The following is a 26,121-nucleotide window of genomic DNA, read 5'->3' as shown; positions in this document are numbered from 1 at the left end:
CCCACTAGCTCTCAAAGCATATCTGGCATATTGCACATGCTCTAGGGCTCTAAGTGCAGGTTATAAAGGTTTCCCACTAATGGCCATTGTAATAAGATCTGCCATTTAGTATCTAATGCCATTTGGGGTACTGTCATATAACATTTCTACACTATTCCCTTATAAAATGATACTTCCTTTCAATATGTTTTGTTTCTTGCGATTCCTTGGTTCCTTAGATTGAGCTACCTCACCACCATTATCACATAATAGTTTAAGGGGTGCAGTTACAACAGGTACCACCTCAAGATTTCGTAGGAACTTGCGGAGCCATATAGCCTCTTTTGCAGCTTCAGATGTAGCCACATATTCAACTTTAGTTGTTGAGTCTGTGATACAAGATTGTTTCACACTCATCCAGCTAATAGCTCCACTTCCCAATGTACACACATAGCCGGAAGTTGATTTTCTGGAATTCTTATCTGACATAAAGTCAGAATCAGTATAACCCACCAGAATAAGTTCATCACCAGAATACACAAGCATATAATTTTTAGTTCTTTTCAGATACTTTATAATATGCTTGACTGCAGTCCAGTATTGAGGTCCAGGATTAAATTGATATCTGCTAACCATCCCTACCGCAAAACAGATGTCTGGCCTAGTGCAAAGCATGGCATACATGAGACTTCCCACAGCTTCTGCATAGGGAACTCGTCTCATTCTCTCTATCTCTTCAGATGTTTTAGGTGATTGATCCTTAGAGAATGTAATTCCATGTCTGAATGGTAATAAACCAGTCTTGGAATTTTCCATGCTAAATCTAGCCAATATCTTATCGATATAGACCGCTTGAGACAAGGCTAAAGTTTTATTCTTCCGGTCTCGTAGTAACTTGATACCAAGAATATAACTTGTCTCTCTCAGGTCTTTCATATCAAATTGTTTTGCTAACCAAATCTTTATTGTAGTCAATACTCCTATATCGTTTCCAATCAGGAGAATATTGTCTACACAAAGAACTAGGAAGGCTACAAATTTTCCCTGAATTTTCTTGTACACACATGGTTCATCAATGTTCTGAATGAATCCAAGTGATTTAATCGCTTGATCAAATCTGATGTTCCATGACCGGGATGCTTGCTTCAATCCATTAATGGATCTCTGCAACTTACATACCATGTGTTCTTGGCCTTTTTGTATAAATCCATCTGGTTGCTGTATGTGGATGTTTTCTTCAAGATGCCCGTTAAGAAAGGCAGTCTTGACATCCATTTGCCAAATTTCATAATCTAGCACTGCAGCAATAGAGAGCAGAATCCTGATGGATTTAAGCATAGCAACCGGAGAAAAGGTTTCCTCATAATCGATTCCTTCTTTCTGAGTAAACCCTTCGGCTACTAATCTTGCTTTAAATGTTTCCACCCTTCCGTCTACTCCTCTTTTTCTCTTGTAGATCCACTTGCACCCTATAGGTTTTACCCCATTTGGTGTCTTTACAAGTTCTCAGACTTTATTGGAATACATAGATTCAATTTCTTGATTCATGGCTTTTTTCCAAAATTTAACATCTCTATCTATTAGAGATTCGTTGTAACTAGTGGGATCTTGTACATGTTCATCTGAGATAGCCATATAGGTTTCTCCCAAAAACATGTATCTCGCAGGTAACCTAGTTACCCTCCCACTACGACTAGGTTCTAAAAGTGATGGTTGTTCAAGGATAATCCTGTGCTGATCAGCTGGTTATTGCTGTTCTTCCTGTTCTATAACAGGTGTTGAAAGCTGAGCATCAACCTGATCTCTTTTATTTCTCTAGTTTTACCTTACTCTTAGGTTATAAGTCATTATATAGTCTTCCTCAAAGAAAGTAAAGAATATTTCTATAAATACATTCCTATCTTGAGGACTATAATTCAGACTTTCCCTTATTCATTTTTGATACCTAAAACATGCAAGCTTCTGAACACGAATCCATCTTCTCTATCTCTGATTCTAGTAGAAATACTAGTAAACTCCAAATACGAATGTGTCTCAAACCATGTTTGTGACTTTTTCATAATATCTTGGAGTAGTAGACACCGAGATAGATGAAACTAAGTTCAATAAACTTTGTAGTTTCAAATACTAGTATCTGGAATAAAAAAGGTAAATGATAAACCACTTAGTATATATCTTGTCTTATCCAAAAGAATCTTGTTTCTCCATTTAATTACATTATTGTATCATAGTGTTCATTGACAACCAAATAGTGCTTGAATTCTCCATAGAGATATTCTTTGTTTCGATCATATCGAAGTTCTTTTATGTTCCTGTCTAATTGCTTCTGTCTTATCCACGTACTCTTTTGAATTTCAAAAGCAATGGAATGATGACGCATTTGGACAAACATAAATAAAATGAATATTCATCAACAAGATTGATAGAATACTCATAACCTCTTATAACATGTAAACTGATTAGTCCGTATACATTTGTATGCGCTAAATCATCAAATACAATGTTATGCTTTTAGCTCAAAAAGAGCATCCTTGTCATATTACTTTTCTAAATAAGATTTATAGAGTTACAATGATCAATCTTAATAGGCCAACAAGTCTATCATTAATCATTTTCTTAAAATCTTATTATAGTTTATATGACTTGAGCATAAATATCAGAGGTAATTTTGGTTTGAAGAAACATTTCTTTTCTTAGATAAATGCATATACTCTTTATCATTATATCTTACTTTGAATAGATCAATGGACTTATATGATATAAATTGTCTTTATAAATAACCAAAATAAATAATAAATAGAGGATCAAAAAATAACAGTGCACTCCTGTTTATTAAAACAAGTCACCGAAATTAATATTCCTCTAATATTTGGAAAAATAAAGACAAATATCAAAACTTTAAGTCTTGTAAAATTGATCTAGCCTTTCAATTGATATAAACTAGCATGTCCTCAACTGCTATTTGAAGCTTTCTTCACTTAATCTCTTGGTTTCCTGAAAACCAAATAAATGAATTACAAATAAGATTAGTTATCTCAGAATTCATTATTGTATGAATCAATAGAAATCTGAACTAATTAGGAAGCTTAAAGATTTCCTATACTTGATTTTAATAATCTTAGGACAATCTTTCTTCCAGTGACCCTTCTGTCCACATTTGTAGCACTTGCCACTTCTTTTAGTGGACAATTTGTCGAACTCAACTTTTGCTTGCTCATTCTTGTCTTTCGACTTAAGCCTTGAAGAGAATCATTTTTCAGGAAGTTTTCTGCTATGATAAAATTCTTCTATAGCATGTAGTTCGTGCATTAATTCAATTAAGGTCATATCTTTATTGTTTAAGATATAGCCGACCTTAAACTCTTTGAATGTATCAGGTAAAGATTCAATTACCATGTTAATCTTTGATTTATCATTGATTTGAACACCATGAATCTCTACCTCATTCAAATAGTCCATCATTTTGAGGACATGATCACGAACTTTTGTGCTCTCTTCCATCTTAGTATCCGTAATACGTTTTAATGCTGCTTCTCTGGCAAAATAGGTATTTTGCCCAAACATCTGATGAAGACTAGCCATAATTTCAGTGGCTGTTTCCATGCTCCGATGTTTCTTATGCAGTGCCACAGAAATCGAAGCCAATATATAGCGCTTAGCCATTTTGTTAGCTTCGCACAATTTCTCATAAGGCTCCCTCTGATTTCTATAATCGTATAACGATGGTTCATGAGGGCAAGGCTGGGTCAACACATATTTGCTTCCCTTAGCAGTGAGAATATTAAATAAATTGCGTTTCCAATCTAAATAATTTTCGCCAGTGAGTTCATTTTTAACAAGAATAATTAATAATGAGTTGATGGAAGACATTTTCTGAAAAAACAAAATAGACATGCATAAATACTTTCAAACAATATTCACAATAAATGACAAAAATGTAAAAAATCATAAATGCATTTTAATTTATTGTAACGATAATCTAGTACCGCTTTGACAAGCTATCCGTTGGGGAAGTCATGTGTACACTTACTAGACCCAATTATCCATTAGATTATTTACTTTTATGTAGAGACATGATAAATAATTATCGTTATCCCTTTGGGCCTAAATTTGTTAACAGAGATTCGTTGGGAAGGTTAATAACAAACTTTAGTTGAGTGTATAACCATTGTTTCAATCTACGTATTTTTCATATCAATAGTCACCGTTGGGGTGAACAATCGATTGAAAAATATTTCAATTTTATCTTTGAAGAAGTTCATCAAATAAAATATCTAATATATATACCCTCCGAAGGGAGTATCACCGTATCATGAAGTCGAGGTATATATATAATTTTATTATTGAACTAACAATGGAGCCCGTGGAAAAATTATCTTGAATTTTCCTCTCCCACTCAATATTTTAAAATTGGTTTTTCCTTTTAAAACATACATATTGTTAATTGCATACTTCCTATAATATTATCTAGATGATATCCAATATTATTAAGCATAGGCAAATTTCAAACAATATAATGAAATTCATAATTAATAAATGACATGTATCATTATGCATAGAGTGGCACTACCTATTCTATATGACATGTTATCATCCAAAACATAACATATAGAAAAACAATTAAATAATCTTAATTCATGGCTTTCCTAATAATGAAAAATACATTAACTCTAAGTCTAATCTTTATTGGGCTTCTTGTCAATGTCCATCTTCCATAATCTTGTTTTTGTTAATGGACTAGGAGAAATTGGGTTTTTAAATTTATAATTGGTCCAATTTTTAATTTTAAAAAGAAATAAATAATTAAAAAAATTTTTTTATTAAAATAAAACTTTTAGACCAAAAATAGATTTAATGTGTTCAATTTATCTATGCATTATAATCCATTAAGCCCAAATATTAATTGGGCCTAAAACTAAGATTCTTTAAGTTCAAAACTGTTTTTGGATTTAAATGCAAAATATTGAAACATTTCTGCCCGAAAAAAAACTTATGAAATCATACGGACCTACATAATAAAAACTATGAAACCCTAAAATCATATTTTTCTTCCTTTCATCTTCCCCAGCCGCCATCTCCACAAAGGGCAGCGACTGTTCACGCATCTCCGACGCCGATTTGCTGCCGCCGTCACACCGGAAAACATCAACCGACGCGAGCGCAACTGGAAGCCCTTGCTCACGCTGCTGGTTGCACGCTGTAGCTGCTGGTCGCGTGCTGCAGCTGCCAGCCACTGCGCACGCAGCGCGCTTGCAGCGCGCATGCGGCAACTGTTGGGCGTGCAGCGTGCGCTGCTGTCCACGCGAGCCGCGCACGCTGCTGCCCACGCGGGCCGCGCGCGCTGCTGTTGGTCGTGGCTGCTGGCAGCATGCTTCTGAAATTTCCGGCCTCCGTTTCCTCTGATCTGACATCCGTGATTATTATCCGTTGATTTACAAATTTCCTAGGCCAATTTTTGGCTTACAAAAATCTTATAACAGTGAAAAAATCAAGAGAGAAACATGATGATAAAAAATCACTCTTGTTATAGATCCAAAGAAAAATACAACAAAAAATCTAACCATGAATTAAGACAAACCAAAACATGCTTTATTCATATATTAAACAAATAAAATATATCTGAATAAATTGTGCCACTCTAATACATAATTTCAAGATTAATTTCATACGAAATTCTTATATATTAATATGAGATGGCTCTGATACCAATTGTTGGGGAAAAATGAGGTTTTTAAAATTTTTATAAAACCTTTTGAAGATCGCTCTCATATAATATATAAGAATTTGTATTCTAGAAATCGTACCTTGAAAATCCGAGTTGGCTTTTTCCGCTGAAATGATTTAGGCTCCTAGATCACGATCTGCCACCACCACTCCTGTTAGATCACGATCCGTCACCACCACGCTTGTTAGATCACGAACTGTCACCAATGATCTTCTAGGTTATGACTCAGGTTCGATCTGCACTTGACGTGTGGGCGCCTTTATCACTACCAAAGCAACTAGCACGAGAAAATTTTTCTCTGAACAATAGAGAGAAAAATCTTATTCTCCGATTTGTATAAAGTGGCTTCTCTCCTTTCTTTTGAGAAAAATAAGCTTTTTATATCACCATTTAGTGAAAACCCTAGGCTTCAAATAATGCCCAAAATAAAACTCACGTTACTTTTTATTTAATAGGAGACCCACCATGTAAAATAACATAAGGCCCCTTACACATAAGCTAATTAAACTAGCCTAATTATTTAATTCCAAATCTACTCTAATTAAACTAGCCTAAATGATCCGGGGATCATTTGGGAACATACAATAGTGGCTATAACAATTAGGCCTGTAATTAAACTAGCCTAATTATTTAATTCCAAATCTACTCCACTAAAAGATTGGAACTGACTTCCATAATTGTATGCTCGAATAATAATTCGTCCCCAGCCACATTGATTTCTTTACTGCACAATCCTTTGTACCACATCGTTAATTAAATTGATATCTCAACTGTCCAATCAATTTAATAACATCTTATTCCTTGATCCTTACTGGTTTTCTCTAATGATCATTTTCAACATACTAAATATGTTGACACACTCTGGCCAGAGAATTCTATGATCAAGTGCCGAAAACCCATCAAGAGATGTGTTGTACAAATTCTATATTGTTAATCCATAACTCCAATACTCATAATTGCTCCCACCAAGATACCGGGTAATCTTGACTACAAGGATGTGTCGTGCCCATTGGTAACTCAAATGGAATAACAATTACAATCATGAAATCATAATTAACTTAAGATTAAGATTACAGTAAAATCAACGCCTATGAGATTTAATAAGTCTGATAGTTATTACAAAGTTAATTAAATCTCATATGTGATCCTGTTCAATGTAGTCGTACTACATCAATAAATTCATACATGATTAAGATAAATCATTCAATGAATTTATTACAGTCTATACCTAAATAAAGTGCCCAACTTTATTTATCAACTGCGAACTAAATTTATTTAATCATAAGATAACTTGTATTTATGTCTTCTGTGAATCCACATGGTGATCACATAAATACATATAATATGATTAAATGAACTTTAATATAAATATTAATGCAATTAAGATATTTGAATAAAATACCTCATTTATTTTATTAATCAGAAAAATTATTTATTACAATTAAATAAACACATATGTTTTTAAAAAGTATAATTTCCCAACATAAATATACATCTCTGAAAGAAACACACATTTAAAAGTTCTTAAGGAGCTCGCACAATTACCTAAATGAAATTTTCCCTCCCTAAAAAAGTGAGATTAGACATAATTTGGTTTGGGGGAGATGAACGAGTTAGTTAGAACCACCTGAGTGCCGACTGGAACCATGTCAGTCATGGCAAGTGATGCCGCGCAAGCTAGCTCTTGACATATCCAGCCCAGTAAAGTATTAATAGCTGGTGGCTCGCTGTAAACTACTGGGCCTACTAGTTGCTGCAATAGAAGTGGCTGGGGGAAAAGAGTGATGGAGCATCACATTGTCGTTATCCAAGGCATTTACCAAGGTACAGCTCTTCACAGTTTGCTCCAAAAGACGAACAAGTGACATAAATATTTCCATCCTTGTCACATCCCAGTAGCCTGTTCACCAAACATACGGTAAGTGAATGTACAAAGATTGCTAATACGAAATGGAGTTTAAACAAATAGCCTACAATTTATTTTTGAAGCATACAGTATAAGTTAATATTGGGTTACAAACTTATGATAGGGTAGACTGCAGCATACATGTTCAGGAGAACGACAAAAAAATTATTTCCATTTCAACTGAAGGTAGGTTTTTTCCATAAACAAAAGGCCTGTTCTTTTAAACCTTAAAGTGGTGTTTGGTTTTAAGAAAGGAGAGGAGAGGAAAAGAGTGGAATGGAGAGAAAAGGAGAAGAGAGGAGTAGAAGAGAATAGTGAAATTAAATTTAATTGTTTGCTTTGACATAAAATTTGATAGGGAAAGGAATTGTATTTTTTTTTGGACAAATTTATCCTTTGCCTTAAATACTAAATTACCTATATTAGTAATAAAATGTAATTTAATATTAATACCAAACTTTTTTTAATTTTAAAAAATTCTAAAACAATTCATGATTTATATTTAATATAAAATATAAAATAATTTAATATACTAAACTATTTAATATAATTAAATATTAAATATTATTTAATATAATTAAAATCCGATCAACACAAGTCAACCGCTGGTCAATGGTGGCCGGTGACTTTTTGACGGAGGTCCGGCGAAGTTCCGGTTGGCCAGTAGTAGTCCGGCGATGGTCCGGCGAAGTTCCGGCAATGATCCGGTGAAGTTCCGACAATAATCCCAACGATAGTTAATTTATATTTACATATTTTCATATTAAATAAATAAATAAGTTTATTTATTTTATTAAATTTTTTAAATTATTCATTAAATTTGGTTAATATAAAATTATTTATAATATAAAATTGATAAAATAAAATTATAAATAATAATAATAATTAATAACATTAAATAAGTTAAAATATTGAAGGGTAATTTTGGAAGTTTGGGTTTTCAACATAAAAGGAATTTAAATTCTTCACTTTTAGGTGTGGAATTCAAATTCTACATTATAAGGGATATTAAATTTTAATGGAAATTAAATTCTTATATATTTTGTGTAACCAAACAATGAAAATAAAAATAGAATTTGAATTACTTTCCTCTCCCCCATTCTCTCCTCCCAACCAAACATGCCCTAAGAACATAATCCTTGACGAAATTGACAAAAGTCGAACATTTTAAGTTCCCTAGCTTCGCCGTGCAGAAGCCAAATCCTATTCTTACTGCAGCTAGTATATTCATAGATAACAACTTTATGTATAATATTTGAAGGGGATTTAACTAGTCTATGCCTGCTAGAAGAAAAGTTTAAATATTATAAACATTAAAAATAAAATAAAATAACTATACAGCATCCTGCATTTTAAAAATACCCATTTGAAAAGAAGGAAAGTTTTTAAAATGTGGACTAACAGCATTTTTTCAGTTTCTCTGAAATAAACCCCTAAAGAAATTGGCCTACGTTCACATATTTAAACTGCTCTAATAAGCTGCGTATAAATCATTCATTTTCTGCTAAGTGAAAATCATCAAACGGCCATGTAATTGAACATGGAGTGTTATGACTACTCAACCAGGGCGGCCATCTCACGTTTAGAATAAGTTCAGTAGGATATTATAGTTCATCTGTTACAGCAACATTCCTATGGTACCTCAATCCCCTGACTAGCTCAGCTATTTCCAAAAAGAAACCCCGTTACCCACAAAGCATTTGTCAACAATCCCACAGATATGAGCATTTATTCAAACCAAACAATTTCTACTCAAAAGAACAGGCCATTTACTACCTCCACCAGCAGCTAACGTGGTGCATTCAGATCCTCAACTCAGATGCCCATGTTGTCCCTTCCTCAAAGTTATCTTTTAAAAGCAAACCACGTTCCTTGCTGACTATATGCAATTTCAGGCATGATGACTGCCAGCTGAGAAAACTTTATGTAATAAATTTAAACTCGTACGCCAAATATGATGGTAAAAGTACAAAAATTAGACGTCCCCTATGCCTTTGATTCCCCTGTTTGTTTTAGGCTTGTCAGCGTGATTTGTCATACTCTGCAAGAACAGCATGTGCTTGACGGTACGTTCTAGAAGTGCCTCTATGCTACACAATCCTACAATGTTGAACCATATTAAGGGAATAAAGACAAATATCAATATTAAAATATAAATTACTATTGACAAGACACAGATGAAGTTAAGATAATTAGTGAAAATAAATGCAATTAATTTTCCCCTGTTTGGTAAAATTTCTCGCAACTCTTTAACGCGATCTTGAATCATCTGGTGATCTTTGGGCCCTCATCTTCTCACCAAGATTAAGTCTTCTGCTATTTGATTTAGCTGTTTCATCATTTTTCTCAGAATACGTAGTCGAGACACTACCGTCACGCTTCACACTTTGACCCTGTTCTACCCAGGAACTGATATGGGACCCGCATATGGAAGTAGTTTGAGAACAATTTCCTCCATTATCCTAGCTCCAACGAGACTGAAAAGAGTTGGATTCCCCAGTCCCTGCCTTCGTCAAGACTTAGTAAGGCCAATAGCTCCGCTTGCACTCAGACAAATTAACCTGGGCAGTGGAAAGAGAATTAGTAGGAATAGAGGAGCTACTGATTTGTGTCAATGTTGTCCTATAAGAGACATTATCATCTGAGATCTGCTTCCAGACAAAGTTAGCCCTAGAGACCACAGCTTCGAAAAGATGGTTGGTACCCATCCCGGATAACGAACTGCTCTGTAATATTCCTTCTTTAACTGAATAGAAACCAGCACTCAGTTCAGGAGCATTCATAGACATTGTACTATCCTCACCTGTATGTTGCTCATCAGCAAGCAAATAATTCCAGTTGGCATTAAGTAGCTTATCCTTAAAATCCAAACCCAAAATACCAAACAAGTCATCCGCTGAAGGTGGTTGTGTACTTCCATCTTCAAATTTTAGCATCACTAGATTTTGAAGCCACATTTCCTTAGTCAGATGTTTGGCAGTCATGAACAAAACCAGGCATTTACCTACTTAACAGACTGTACAAAGGTATCTCCTCTTTAGATAAATTCGCATATTTAAGTGCACTAGCAACCAGGTGTGTGGAATACATATTTATGTGGATTTGGAAGAGAGCATGGAATTGATAGTAGACTTATCTGATTACCCATCCCACAATGTAGGTCACCCTTTTCAAGATATTTTGTAGGAAGCGAACCTCTGACCAAGCCTCATAGCGGAGATGATATATGTCAACAAAAATTACGAGCACCAAATACACAGTATAAAGAGAAAGCATGCATTTGATGCAGAGCAGATAACTGAATAAGTTTTGAAAATGGCTAGAGAGAAAGTTGAAGCTTAATAGGACATAAATTTTGGCAACTATGGACTGAATTCTTAATATAAAACATTCACCAAACTCAGAGTATGAATGAAAAAATGAATTGCGAGCACCCATCACCAATTGGAAGATGCTAAAAGCTAATGTTCCAGTGAAACACAAAAATCAAAACGCAATGATTAACAACACGGAATACTATAGCTATCTTGAGTTACGGCAGAAAATCAAATATAGAAGAGATGCAATGTGAAAAATCTGACCACTTTAAGTAGCCTCCTCAGCTGAAGTTTCGTAAATGCCCGTTGAGTTTCTGAGCAATTATGTCACTGGTTGCTTGCAGCACTCCAGCAGTTACTGCCTGCATAGAGTAATATTCAAGCTTTCTTCAACTTTCTCAGCCACCAAACAGAAAATAGTACAGAAGAAAAGAAAGAAATCCATGGCAGAAATTAAACAAATCAACGAAACAGTTGAGAAAGAAAGGAACTTTTTTCTCAAAGCATGTTGCTGAAGCTGTGTCAAAAACTGTTGCAATCCTTTCTTTGCAAGTGATCCCATTTTCTGACCGAAATTGTTTCTTCTACAATGTCGAAGATGGAGAGATTCTTAAGAATTACTTTCTTTTACAACCACCCAATCTTCCTTTTTGTACTTGCTGAAGTTCAGTTCACTGCACAGACGGTAAACGTTATCTTCCAAAAATTTTTTGCAAAACCATTTTTAAGAAACAAAGCATAAAATAGGATGCCACTGCCAGTAGAAAAGTACAGACCTACCTCCATTAGTCTTTGAGATCTCATATAATTAAGAACCTGTAACAGATTCTTAATTAAATATGAAACACGTCTAGCAGAAAAATGAACAAATAGCCAATAACATAAAGATGCATAAGACAATATATAGGTATTTAAACTGACTAAGGAACAGTAGATGTAAGGAAAAAAATTCAATTTTAAACAAACAATACCCTTAAAATATATATATATATATATATATATATATATTTTGTTCCAACTTTGAAAAAGGCAAAAAAGCATCAGCTAGCCTTCAACCACGAAGCATAGAGCAATATCTCATTCAAATTAGTAATTTTTTCTTTTCTTACAAGCACGAATCGGTCAACACCATGAAAACTAAAAGAACAATTATTGTGAATTCAACCCTTGTAAATCAGATTAAATTCACCCGAAAACCTAATTCTATCCTCAAGATGCAAGATTAACAGATCAAGAAATGTACGCACTCAATAATCGACAATGAACAGAAACAAAACAAAGACAAATACACAAGAACTAAGTGGTCCAGCACCTATTGACAGTGCGGACATCCACTGAGGAAACAAGCTTCAAGCTTTCACTATATTGAATCCAAGAGTTAAGATAAATATAATTTCTCTCTCAATTCTCACGATTAGATCTAAGAAATGCACACAAGAATCAGCCTTAGAAAGTCTGTTTCCGGGCTTGTTAGCTGCCAGCTGGTTCCCGCCAAAAGCAACAACCATAACCGTCGTGAATCACGTGATCAGCAGCTGCAAGTTTATGAGACTCGAAAACGACAGCAAAAACATGCCGTTTTAATTCTGAAGATCACGTGTCATGCATGCGGCTAACTCGTTGGCTGTGGACGACATTAAAATCAATGCAGGACACGACAATGCAGATGAACAAATTCACTCAAAACGAAATGTCGGTTGAAAGAAAAATGTCCGTTTTCCGTCTTAATATAAACAAAATGATGAAGATGGAAAATGGAGGTGGAGGTATGTAGCTTATTTGAGTTTATAACTATAAGATATTCCTATATATATTGTTATTAAGCCAATAAATAAATCAAGCTAAGTAAAAGAATCTTCACGTACATTATCATGATGTTTTTTTCAATTACATTGAACAATTATCTTGGTGCTGCAAATTAAGATGATTATATTTATATATTGATCTTTCAATTTGCAGAGCTGGCGCGCCCACACCATGAAGGTCGTTGGAAAATGCGATGTGCACAGTGTCAGTGCGTTAGCATTGGACGTAATCAAAGGGGAGCATCCAGGAGATTTTCTTTCAGAAATTTCACCTTCATCTTTCAATTAATAAATAACTTAATTAATGAAATGTTCTGAATAAACTGATGTCAATCTTGTAGGTGTCCTTCCTCATGCTTAGATCAGAATCCAGAGTCCAGACGCGATGAAAAGAATTAGTCAATTAGTGACGCATAAAAATTTGCGAAGTCTAGTTCATTAACTATAGTTTTTAATAATATTTTCTTTTACTCCTGATAAAATTATCTACCATCATTGAAGCCAAATCCTTTGTTAATTTACACATTTATATTATTCCATTTTATATTAAAATTTCTCTATAGTGATACACTATATACAAATAAATTGTATATAGTTATAAAAAATTATTATCCCAATTCAGGCTAGTTACAAATAAGAGTAAACTCCAAAATAAGATAAGTTATAGTTTTTTTAAATCACATTTTAAGAAACTAGCCTCCATATCACAATAATTATTTCTATATTCCAAAAACTTTATGCCATGTTACATTAAAGGTTTCAAATGAAATAAAATATTATTTTTAAAGTTGTTTGGGATAATTTATATTAAGAGAAAAACATTTAAGAGAATGTAAACGCTAGACTTTTAGAATGACTTAGTATAACACTACATATAACACTACATAGACATATGCACTAATTTTAATCTCTTTTATCAATGTATATACATTAGATTTGACATGTTCCTTCAAATAATTATTAATGTCATGCACACGTTACCTTTATATCATTTGCACTAAGGATAATTAAGTCAAAACATTAATTTTTGTAACTACACCTCTATTAATTTATTGCTTCCTTATAATAACAAAAATAATTGATCCCAAAAACATGACTTTGGAGAGGTTTTTCTGACTATTATCACTCTCAACACAACATGAATTAATATCTTGAATCCTAAAATAATCAAGTTCCGAGCATGAATTTTGTTACCATTTACCCTACATGAAACTATCGCGGAAGCTAGGAAGATCTAGAAAAATATAATAGGGCCAAAATTCATAGGAGTAAACTTTTAGAAGCAAAAGTCTAAAATGAGTATGAAAAGGCACAGGGGTGATATGTAAAACTGCAAAAGTTGTAAGGGAAAATCACAAAAGGTGGGAATATTTTCACTCCACTAATTTTGTAAACCGCCCCTAATTTTAGAAAATAATTATAACAAGTTCACATTATTTTTTAAAAAATATAAATCAACAAGTTAGTCAGGACTCAGGATCCAATAAAAAGAGGTCAATTTGCCCATTAATTTTGATCACAAAATTAATTATATGTATCCGGAAAAGTGTTTAAGATCTTTTGGAAAATGTATAAAGGAGAAACTTTTTAAGACCAGTAAACAAGTTATTAGTTAGTCAGGATAAATCCAAAAAGGCAGAGGTCAATTTGCCCATTAAATTTGATCCCGGAATTAATTCTCTTCTAGGACTACTTAATTTTTAAGCTCTTTTGGGAAATAGATACAAGAATGAAGAATCGTTGTAGAAAAACTTTTGAGAATCAGTCAATTGTTTCATTGGAAAATCCAACCATTTTAACATGTTCTTGACTTAATGAAGACGCTATCTCTTTTGTGGTTTTTATTCCGAAAAATGCTTTTTGAACATAATAGCGATAAAATTGTGACAAAAATACAATTAAAAATTTAAAAAGATCAAACAATATGATTTTTGTGTACTTGTTACCATTTTGTTCGGCGATTCATAATCTTTTAGATTTTCATTGAAGCTAAAAAGAAAGCATATATAATTCAAGGGCTGATTCGACAGAAGTCGCAGAACAATACTATTACTACCCTCTGAGTTAAGCTACATAAAATCTAAATGGCAACACATATGGACCAATTATTTTCTTTTATAGTAGTATACATTAAGCGTGCGTTTAATAACTTAGATTACACTATATTGCACTGCATTAAAAAGATTATTAATGCATTGAAAGACGCAAAAAATAAATTTGGAAATAGAATTTATGTTGTATTGCATTAAAATTTTTTTTTTTTTTTTTGAAAGGAGAGTAAAGTTTATTAATTGAAGAGAGTGAGAAAAAAAAAGTTAGGGCTTATTCCTTGAAATTTGTATCCATAAAAGTAGAAGAGGGAAAAAGGCCGATAAGAAGAGACAAAAAAAAAATGTATGCACTACCCATGGAATCTTTTATGAATTGGGCTTTTTAATTTGGGGTTTACTAATTAACAAAACCAAAAACAAGAGTCTCAGGCTGGCAAAAAATACACCTTATAATACCTTCATTTCATATACTAGATGCTCTACACATTTGTTATCCACAAAACCCACCATTATGGAGCATGTATGGCAAATAACCTATTCAATAATCAATTAATCATCCTAACATTCATATATACATCTCTAAAAGGAACATACATTGGAAAGTTACTAATAAGGAGCTCACACTAAATGGAATTTTCTCTGCCCGTAAAAAAGTGAGATTAGACATAATTTGTTTTGGGGGAGACGAGCAATAACGAGCTTGCTCTCGACATGTCCAGCGCCCAGAAAAAAGTATAACTACTGGGCCTACCAGTTACTGCAATAGAAGTGGCTTGGGAAAAATTGTGATGAACCATCCCATCAGGCATTTGGTGCGTATGGTAGGTGTAGACCGATTCCGATTGAAATCGAAAATTTGTTAGTGCGTTTGGTAGGGATAGAGATTGAAATTTTGTTGGTTCAATCAATCAGTACAATCCCAATTTTCTTGGTCAATCCTCTTTTATTTCTTGACTGAGAAATTTTGATCCAGTGCTGGAAAATGGATATCTTAAAATATTTGATGTAATGTAGAGGTGTTGACGCATTGACTAATTGACCTCTTGCAAGCTTGACTACATTCATTTGCTTTCTTGTGTATTTCTATAAATTTGGCTAAACTTTCTTATTGGTGTTCTTATCTTTAATTGTTTTCTAATGTTTCTAGGGAAATTTACGAAAATAACCATAAATATTTTATTATTTTTGCAACTAATCCTCTGAACTTTTTTCTATCAACATTAGCCAAACACAAGCCTTTCTCCCCAAATTACCCTTCTTTACAGACCAAAACTAATCGGCATCGTGGCATGAGTTATTTTCAAACTTATTGATCTGAGTCGGGGGATGAATCTGGTGACAGGGTGCCTGTCGCAACAAGTTTTGGTGCGACAGGTGCCTGTCGCACCAAGTTTTGAAGTTGTTCATGATGATGTTTGTGATTCGTCGGAAACGGTGGCGTTTTGGCCGGAAATTTGAGATAAGTTGTAACTGTTTGGTGATGCTTAGATTCCGGCGATGGGTTGGTCGATCGGAGGTGGGGAATAACGAAAGAGGTTGAGCTCGTGGAGAGGAGTGGATTGATTACGGTGGTGCTGGCTAAATCGCGGCGGAAACCGGTGAATGACGGCACGGTTGGCGCGGCTGTTTTGGTTGTTTTTCCGGCGATCTGTGGCTAATCAACGGTGTCCGATGCTTGGGGTTTGATGGCCGGCGATTTATGATCCCTTTAGTGGTGGTTGCATCCGGATCGGTGACGGAAAACGAGAGCCGGCAGCCTTGGACGGTGGCCGCGGGCTGAAGCTTTTGTTTCTGTTCTGTTTCGGTTTTTTTTTTTTTTAAATAATGAAGCTAAACGGAAGAAAACAAAAAGGTGAAAGGAAAAGCAATCTCTCACCCGCGTCGAAGTCGAGAAAAGTTAGAAGCAATTTGGGCACGAAGATTATGGAAGGGGGAATGAATATCAATGGATTTGCAGGTGAAAGCATTAATAATAATAATGCTGATAGAATACAACTTGACAAATTTTCCATCTTAAAATCATGCAACAAGCCGCAAAAGATTAGATTTTTTTTATAAAAAAAAAATCAAGCTTTTTGGCCACAGAACAAGTTTTTTGGGGGAGAGATGAAGGAGGGGTATTTTGGTCTCAAAAATTGTTTTATGGCTAATGTTGATAGAAATATTTTTGAGGGGTTAAGATGAAAAAAATCAAAACTTTAATGGTTATTACTGTAAAATTCCCGTGTTTCTATATCAAGTCTCAATGATGTGCTAAAATTTGGAAAATAATATACTAATTTTCTCATACGAGACTCCAGAGTCTAAACCAATTATAGATCAATATGCTGAGAATTTATAGTAATTTTCTCAGATGAACTTTGAGGCTTCGAGCCACATTATAATTGAATGATAATAAGAGTGATTTTAAATTTCTTTTTGTTTTAAAAAAAATTCATTAACTACGTACACAAAAGGAAAGATAATAGTGGAAAATTAATTGATTAATTTATTACTTTGTTTTTTTTTCTGTTTTATCAGTTAATACTTGTTCCTTTTTTCATAAGACTACATATATGCACTATTTACAGGATACTATTCAATTATAATCCCACATTAAAATTTAATTTTTTAATATTCTAATTATCAATAAAAGATCTTGAAAGTTAAAAAATCTTGTACAATGATTACCTATAGCTAATGCTACTTTAATACCAAAATTTAGTCATTAGAATCAATTATCAATGTAAGACAAAGGACATGATACGTGTTATGCAAAATTTTCATATTTTATGTAATTATTTATAATAGTGATTGGGATTCTTACAGCTGAGTCAAATATTTATCTCAATGATGCACTGATTTTTCAAGAGTTTGCACGGGATGATATTGGGTGCATACGTGACGCTTTGCTGGTAATTGAAAATATAAAATAGTTATCTTGAAAGAACAGTTTTTTTAAATTCTACAAATGATACATTGACATTTTGGAATTAATACCGTGACGATTTACATTCTTGGTAGATATCCGCTGAAGCTAGAAGAAGCATGCAATTAAAGGCCTGATTGGATAGAAAAGTAATATTCAGTCCCCATTAATTAGTTAAGATATGTAAAATCTGAATGCCAACACAAACAGACCAATTAATGTTGCTTGCAAAGTTTAGCGGGCCAGTTTTAGAGTTTTTGGCGTCTTAGGCGAAGTTTTATTATAGCCCTCTTTTTATTATGTAATTTTAATATTTAAATAAGCATAAAAAGATTCAAAATTAATTCCATCTTTAATTCTTGAATTTAAACAAATTAAAAGGGTCGTTCACATTTGATTTGATGGTCAGAGGCAAATTGAAAGTTAAGCAGTGGTAATAGTAATTCAAAATATTTTCCGAGAAAAAATAGAAATGTCTTCTATACGTTCAAAATCGTAAAAAAAAATCAACAAGATTCTTTTTTACTTTAATTAGAATCATTACAAAAATAAACAAACAAATAAATATGACTAATATTAATTTCAAATATAATATTTAGAATAGTAACACATAAAAAGTTGAGATGATCAGTTGATGATCAAATAATAGATATTGACTTTCTGTTTTAAGAAATTAATTTTTTCTTTTTAAATGAACTAGTGAATTTAATAACTTTCTTTATAGAGAAAGAAGTAAGAATTTTTTTTTATCTGTTGATTTTTGAGATTGTAAGATTTTTAATAAAAATTAAAAGGAATACTAAAAGTCAATGATTCTTACGTTAAATAATAAATTTTTTTTTTAGGAAATTGAAAAGGTAAAGAACCTAATTTTTTTCCTTGGAAAGAATAATAATGAATTAACTAATAGTTAGACAACATTATTAATCATATTTCTTAACACTAAGTTTACCAAATATTGATTTTCTATTAAACAATGATTCTTAATTGTAGTATTATTATTAAATATAAAGATGTTTAATAGGCTTTCTTACAATACATAATTAAAAAAAAATCTTTATTAATTAAAAAATTATCAACCAATTACTAAAAAAAGAGGCATTCACAAAATATGGGACTTTAAGCGACCACTTTATTAGCTTATAGTTAAACTACAGTGTGTTGCTTTGATTTCTCGATTTACTAACACAGATATAATCTTTCGAGAGACAAATGCCCAGTAAACAATTTTGCTAGTCAGGATCCAGAAAAACAGAGGTCGATTTCACCCATGAATGTTTGTGGAAAAAATTTTGCGAGTTGACTCTATTTAAAAGGCAAATAGCATCAGCTAGCCCGCAACCACGAAGCATAGAGCAATATTTCATTCAAATTTGTGATTTTTTTCTTTTCTAACAAAAGAATAATGTATGAAAGAAAGAGTCCGTTTTCCATCTTCATATAAACCAAATGATGAAAAACTTAATAGAATCTTTAGCAGGCAAAACATCGTCCCGAATACAGTTCCTTGACTTTTCCAAAAGAATAAACTACAGTGACAAGTTCTGTCCCGAAATTGAGCACTGCCTAAGTTTAAGAATTGATAGAAGAGTAAGGATCTAACAATAAAATCAGCTACTTGTCCATGAGTAAGTTCCAAATCAGCTACTTAAACTAACTGGTCTACCTGAACACCTGAACCAGCTTCAAATAAAAATCTAACAAATTAAGATATATTCTTGTGAACATTAAGCCGAAAATTTTAGCTTAATAAATATCAAAGGATCATGTGCTGTCATCATACAAATTGTACATTAACTAAGCTCTCCAGATCAGTATAGCAAAAATTTTAAACTTTCATTAATTTGAAACAAGATTAGGAGAAAATTTAAAAATTATGCAATAATAAAACCAAAAACGAAAGATTAAAAGATTTGAAGTTTTACCCTCGTTCATCTGTATGAGAAAGGAGCAGAGACAAATTGTCAATGTAATTATTATTGGCGACGTCATCGACTGATATGGCCTATCGGATAGGATTCTTATAAGTAAATTGATTGATTTGTACCTTTGATATTAACCGAGTTTTTTTTTACCCCTTAAATGTCAAATATTTTGAATCGTATAGAGAAGCTTGCCGATCCAACCATGAATCTGAACTCGAGGAGATATCCCAGTTTTAGGATTCAACACTTCACATAGTGGCTTGGAAGGATAAACTCAATGCCCCAATTCCACTTCCTAATTTGACCAACTTAACTATCTTGTATTTTTATAAAAATTCACTTTTTGATTTAATTTCGGATGAAATAGAATTTTTTTCAAATAATGATAAATATTTTAAATTTCATCTTAAATAATGTGTTATTCATTAAATAGCTAATAATTCTTTACAAGAACCAAATAAATTAATTATATTTCCTATCAATCAATTGATAAGTACTACATAATTTAAGATAATTTTTTAAAATAAAAAATTTAAAATATATAGCACTACTCAAATTTTATTTTTTTTACATCACTCCCTTGCTACAAAAGAATTAATTTAACATACGTAACCAGTATTTAATTTCTTCGTCAATCCTCGTGCATTGATTTTTTAAATCAACTGAGGTTGACATTTGGAATTTGATACCGTGACGGTTCATAATCCTGGTAGGTATCCATCAAAGCTAAAAGAAGCATATAATTAAAGGTCTGATTAGACAGAAAGGCGTTATTTAGTCCCATTTAATTAGTTAAGATATATAAAATCTAAATGGCAACACATATGGTCCAATTAATGTAGCTGGCTAGCCTACTTTAGAAGTCTTAACACATGATGCCATGCATTGACTTTTCCACCTCCCGTGGATAACTTGTTTGCCGTGCATTACAGAAGAAGCATATACATACAATTAATGTGGCCTCAATTGACAGATCACTAACAAATTAATGAAAACCTATCATTTTTCCTTAACAACGACTAGTCTATTATAGAGGGGCTGACGCGTTGACTTGTTGGCCCACATCATTGATTCTATTAACTCATTTGCTCTCTTGTGTATATAGTTACTATAAATTTGGCTTTCGGTGTGTTTCTTTGTACATCTATCATTCCTGGATGTTTATTTCTATCTGCCTTGTCTAGCTAATCTTTAATTCTTGTTGTTCTCATCTTTAATTGTTCTCTTCTGTTTCTATAATTATCGAGTCTCAGTTGATCTCCCATCACGCAATGGTGTTACCAAACTTGAAAAATGAATTCGGAATTTTCTCACTCATTTTCCTCATCCTATTTCCTGCCTTAGATTTTCCACTTATTGTTTCTTCAAATTCTACGGAAGAAGCCCACGCTCTTCTCAAATGGAAAACTGGCCTTCAAAATCATAATAATAAAGGATCTTTCCTGCCTTCATGGACTCTTAATAATGCCACCAAAATAAGCTCGTGTGCTTGGTTTGGAATTCATTGCAACCATTCTGGAAAAGTCAATAGTATTAACCTCACAAGCGCAGGTTTAATAGGTACGCTTCATGATTTCTCATTCTCATCGTTTCCTCATCTTGCGTATCTTGATCTTAGAGTCAACCAAATTTTTGGAATCATCCCTCCTCAAATTGCTAACAATTCAAAACTCAAGTACCTTGATTTATCATCCAATTCGTTTTCTGGAACCATCCCACCTCAAATTGGTAACCTTTCTATGCTCAAGATCCTTTATTTATCCACTAATCAATTTTTTGGAAGAATACCACCACAAATTGGCCACCTAAGTTATCTCAAGGCCTTTCACCTGTTCGAGAATCGCTTAAGTGGCTCAATCCCTCCTTCTTTGGGTAACTTGACCAACTTGGCTACCATGTATCTGTTAAAGTCAACAAATTGTTGGTGCAAATTTGTTGAAGTCAACAAATTGTTGAAAAATTGAAAAATAATAATAATTAAAAATTATATTTTTAATTATTTTATTCTTAGCATAGTAATTCATTTCTCCTATAAATAGCTAAGGATTTCATTCATTTGAAATCATCCCAAAATTGTTAAGCTTATAAGTTTCTAAGCTTTTGAGAGAAGTGAGAGAAGTGTGTCTGGGGAATTTATCTTTCCTGCAGAGTGAGAGAGTACTGGGTATATTTGGGTTTCTGGGAAGTGAGATTCGTTACTCAAATATTGTACTCTATTAATTGTTAAATAAACAATTATTCTTTCTTGCCTCCGTGGATGTAGGTTTAATTACCGAACCACGTAAATTCTTGTGTCCTTTATTTTTCAGTAATTTTTGGTGCGCTTGATTCCGCATTCCGCGCACAACAGTATCTTTATAATAATTCGCTATCTAGTTCAATTCCAAGTGAAATAGGAAACTTAAAGTCTCTTTCCGATCTAGAATTGGGCTATAATAAACTAAGCGGCTCAATGCCTCTTTCTTTGGGTAACTTGCCCAACTTAGCTACCTTGGATCTTCATGACAATTCACTTTCTGGCTCAATCCCTCTTTCTTTCGGTAACTTGACCAACTTAGATATCTTGAATCTTCCTCACAATTCACTTTCTGGTTCAATTCCAAGCGAAATGGGAAACTTAAAGTCCCTTTACGGTCTAGGCTTGAGTTTCAATAAACTCAGTGGCTCAATTCCTTCTTTTTTGGGTAACTTGACTAAATTGACTATCTTGTATCTTTCTGACAATTTACTTTTTGGTTCAATCCCATGTGAAATAGGAAATTTAAGGTATCTTTTTTATCTAGAATTGGGAGACAATAAACTCAGTGGCTCAATCCCTCATTCTTTGGGTAACTTGACTAACTTGGCTACTTTGTATCTTTTTACAAATTTGCTTTCTGGTTCAATCCCAAGTGAAATAGGAAACTTGAACTCTCTTTCTGATCTAGGATTGAGTGAGAATGAACTCAGTGGCTCAATCCCTTATTCTTTTGGTAATTTGACCAACATGATTGTCTTGAGTATTTACAGTAATGCACTTTCTGGTGCTATTCCTAAAGAATATGGAAACCTTGTGAAATTGACTTTGTTAGTGTTAAGCTATAACCAATTACGAGGTCCAATTCCCGATTTAAGAAATTTGACAAGACTAGCAAGAGTACACCTCGATAGAAACCATCTCACCGGTAATATATCTGAATCTTTTGGTATTCATCCAAATTTAAGTTACATAAATCTTAGCCACAACAAATTTTATGGTGAAATCTCATTTGATTGGGGAAAATTCCCAAATTTAGGCACTTTAGATGTTTCTGCAAATAATATTACTGGCATCCTACCTCCTGAGATTGGAGACTCACCTCAATTAAAAGTTCTTGATCTTTCTTTAAATCATATCGTTGGCGAGATTCCATCCGAACTTGGCAAGCTTAGGTCTCTAATCAAGCTCACTTTGAATAGGAATCAATTTTCTGGACAGCTACCTACACAACTCGGGTCACTCATTCAACTTGAGCACCTTGACTTATCTTCGAATAGATAAAGCAATTCCATCTCAGGAAGTCTTGGTAACTTGGTTAAATTGTATTACTTGAATTTGAGCAACAATCAGTTCAGTGGAGAAATTCCAATCAAATTAGAAAAGTTCTTTCATCTTTCAGATTTAGATTTGAGTCATAACTTTCTCGGAGAAGAAATACCATCTCAAGTCTGCAGTATGCAAAGCCTGGAAAAGCTTAATCTCGCCCACAATAACCTTTCTGGTTTCATTCCAAGATGTTTTGAGGAAATGCATGGTCTTGTATATATTGACATATCCTACAACAAGTTACACGGACCAATTCCTAATAGTGCGGCATTCAAACATGCTCTGATGGAAGCATTACAAGGGAACAAAGGCTTGTGCGGAGATATCAAAGGATTTCCATCTTGTAAAGCATCCAAGTCAGACAAACAAGCTTCGAGAAAGATTTGGGTTGTTATTGTATTCCCTCTCTTAGGGAGTTTTGCTCTTTTAATTTCTCTAATTGGATTGTTCTTTATGTTTCGAAAAAGGAGTAGTTCATAGACACAACAGAGTAGCCCTGGAAATGCTCCGGGTTTTCTTTCAGTGTTAACCTTTGATCGAAAAATCGCGTACGAAGAAATTGTTAGAGCAACAAATGATTTTGATGAGGAGCATTGCATTGGAACAGGTGGACAAGGAAGCGTTTACAGAGCTGAGCTACCATCTGGAGAAATCGTTGCAGTTAAGAAATTTCATTCGCCACTCTTAAGTGAGATGACATGTCAACAAGAGTTCTTGAATGAAGTTAAGTCATTAACAGAGATACGACATCGTAATATTGTGAAATTTTATGGTTTTTGTTCACATGCTCGGCACTCATTTATAGTTTATGAATATCTTGAAATGGGTAGCTTGGCCATGATCTTGAGCAATGCTACGTCAGCAGAGGAATTGGGGTGGACACAAAGAATGAATGTGATAAAAGGTGTAGCTGATGCATTGTCTTACTTGCACAATGATTGCTTCCCTCCAATTGTTCATCGAGATATATCGAGCAAGAATGTGCTGTTAGATTTAGAGTATGAAGCTCATGTTTCAGATTTCGGAATTTCCAAGTCTCTCAAGCCAGACTCATCCAATTGGACAGAACTTGCAGGCACAATTGGATATGTTGCACCAGGTACGTATATTATTATTCAAACATGTACAATATACTAACTAATATCTGTTAACTAGATTTCAAGGTAAAATTCTTTTTTTTTAAAAGATTTTTCCCTTCCAGAGCTTGCATACACGATGAAAGTTACTGAAAAGAGCGACGTGTATAGCTTTGGAGTGTTAGCATTGGAAGCGATAAAGGGGAAGCATCCAAGAGATTTCATTTCCTCAATTTGCTCCACATCTTCGAACCTGGACAGAACACTTGATGAAATATTGGACCCTCGGCTTCCAGCCCCATCATGCAATATTCGAGACAAACTGATATCAATCATGGAAGTCGCCATTTCTTGTTTAGATGAGAATCCAGATTCCAGACCAACCATGCAGAAAGTGTCTCAATTGTTAAACATTTAGTCTGGCTTGTGAATTATTTATGTTCCCATGTAATTAGTCTTGTCCTTTTCAATCATTTTCTGCTTTTACCACTTCACAATCGTTTTCTGGGTTTTATCAAATCACCAGGGGTAAGGCTTGTAAGTCCCCTTGATTAGATGTACCATGATTTTGTGAATAAAATCTTCCTCACATTACACAGTTTGAGGTTTAATTTTGCGATATGTCACTCCAAAACCGTTGCCTGCTTTCAAAATTTCACCCCCAATTTCTCTTCCCAGTTCAGTTAAAACCATCAATCTATTATCACCTGGATGATGAAATGCTCCATAACAAGGCGCAAAGCTTCTGTTTTATAAGAATTTCAAGCAGGTGACATTAGGCATTAGCAAATATGTCGCCATATCTTCAAATTTTTTATCACATGTCCGAAGTTGTCTGATAATGCTCCTTACTCAACAATTGAATGCCATGATTTGGGACTTTTAACAAAAAAAAAAACTGGAGATGTATAACTTTAAAAAAAAATGAATGAAGAAATCAAGAAACACAAGATTGCAGTTGTCATGCAATAGAACTGAAATCCATAATCCAAGAAAATACCAATTAAGAAAGTACAGCACCTTAATACCTTCATTTCATATCCCAGATACCTACTCTATTATGCAACACCTCTCAGCCTGTAAACTTAGCAGTTAAAAGTAACCTCTTCGATAATCATCTTCCACAGCTAAATAATTTAAGAAAGCATCACATAACATTCAGATATACATCTCTGAAAGAAATATAAATTTCGAAGTTCTCAAGGAGCTCACACAACTACCTAAATGAAGTCTTCCTTCACTAAAAAAGTGATGTTATTCAGAATTTGGTTTGGGGAGATGAGCAAGTTAGTTCGAACCACTCAGTTGCTGACTGGAACCATGTAAATCATGGCAAGCAATGCCGTGCGAGCGAGCTCTCCACGTTTCCAGCCAAGAAAAGTATAATAATAGCTCGTGGCTCATTGTAAACTAGTGGGCCGACTTGTTGCTGCTACGGAGGTGGCTAGGGGAAAAGATTGATAATCCATCACATAGTTGTTATCCAAGGCATTTACCAATGTGCTGCCCCTCATAGTTTGCTCCAAAAGTCAAACAAGTGACATAAATATTTTCATCATTATTACTTCCCCGTTTGCCTGTTTACAAATAATACAGCAAGTGACGTGAACAAAGATTGCTGACATGGAATGGAGATTAAACAAACAGCTCAAATTAATTTTTGAAGCATATCAAAGATGTTAACACAGGGTTACAAACATAGGACAGACAGCAGCATTGATGTACAAGGAACATGACAAAAAATTCAAATCAAATGACGGCGGGTTTGACGAAATTGCAGGAGCCATTCTTTTTAAGTTCTCTTGCTTTGTTGTGCACGAGTCACACCTGTTCCTACTGCAGATAGTATACTCCTAGATAACAG

The 26,121-nt window shown here is 33.7% G+C and overlaps 2 protein-coding genes and 1 pseudogene across 2 annotated transcripts; 2 read left to right on the top strand and 1 right to left on the bottom strand.

Annotated features, from left to right (window-relative positions):
• Window positions 1-9,214: 9,214 nt before the first annotated feature.
• Window positions 9,215-10,567, bottom strand: LOC18034410 (annotated as a pseudogene).
• An 11,382-nt stretch (window positions 10,568-21,949) lies between these two features.
• Window positions 21,950-23,708, top strand: LOC18034588 (probable leucine-rich repeat receptor-like protein kinase At1g35710). The gene has a single exon (XM_024178680.1). The coding sequence runs from the start codon at window positions 22,069-22,071 to the stop codon at window positions 23,134-23,136; it is 1,068 nt and encodes a 355-aa protein (XP_024034448.1). The 5' UTR covers window positions 21,950-22,068; the 3' UTR covers window positions 23,137-23,708.
• LOC112095423 (MDIS1-interacting receptor like kinase 2-like) lies at window positions 23,311-24,837 on the top strand. Its single transcript, XM_024179861.1, has 3 exons — window positions 23,311-23,577; window positions 23,671-24,280; window positions 24,383-24,837. The coding sequence occupies exons 1-3, from the start codon at window positions 23,311-23,313 to the stop codon at window positions 24,673-24,675; spliced, it is 1,170 nt and encodes a 389-aa protein (XP_024035629.1). The 3' UTR covers window positions 24,676-24,837.
• Window positions 24,838-26,121: the final 1,284 nt, after the last annotated feature.

The sequence above is a fragment of the Citrus clementina genome, unplaced genomic scaffold (assembly GCF_000493195.1).
Source record: "Citrus clementina cultivar Clemenules unplaced genomic scaffold, Citrus_clementina_v1.0 scaffold_8, whole genome shotgun sequence".
Classification (NCBI taxonomy): Eukaryota; Viridiplantae; Streptophyta; class Magnoliopsida; order Sapindales; family Rutaceae; genus Citrus; species Citrus x clementina.
This window is presented reverse-complemented; position numbering and strand designations above follow the sequence as displayed.

Coding starts and splice junctions, on each gene's coding strand:
- LOC18034588 (XM_024178680.1), top strand. CDS start 22,069: ATGCCTCTTTCTTTGGGTAACTTGCCCAACTTAGCTACCTTGGATCTT.
- LOC112095423 (XM_024179861.1), top strand. CDS start 23,311: ATGCAAAGCCTGGAAAAGCTTAATCTCGCCCACAATAACCTTTCTGGT. Junction 23,578..23,670: donor GAAAGATTTGGGTTGTTATT/GTATTCCCTCTC, acceptor TAGACACAACAG/AGTAGCCCTGGAAATGCTCC. Junction 24,281..24,382: donor AATTGGATATGTTGCACCAG/GTACGTATATTA, acceptor TTTCCCTTCCAG/AGCTTGCATACACGATGAAA.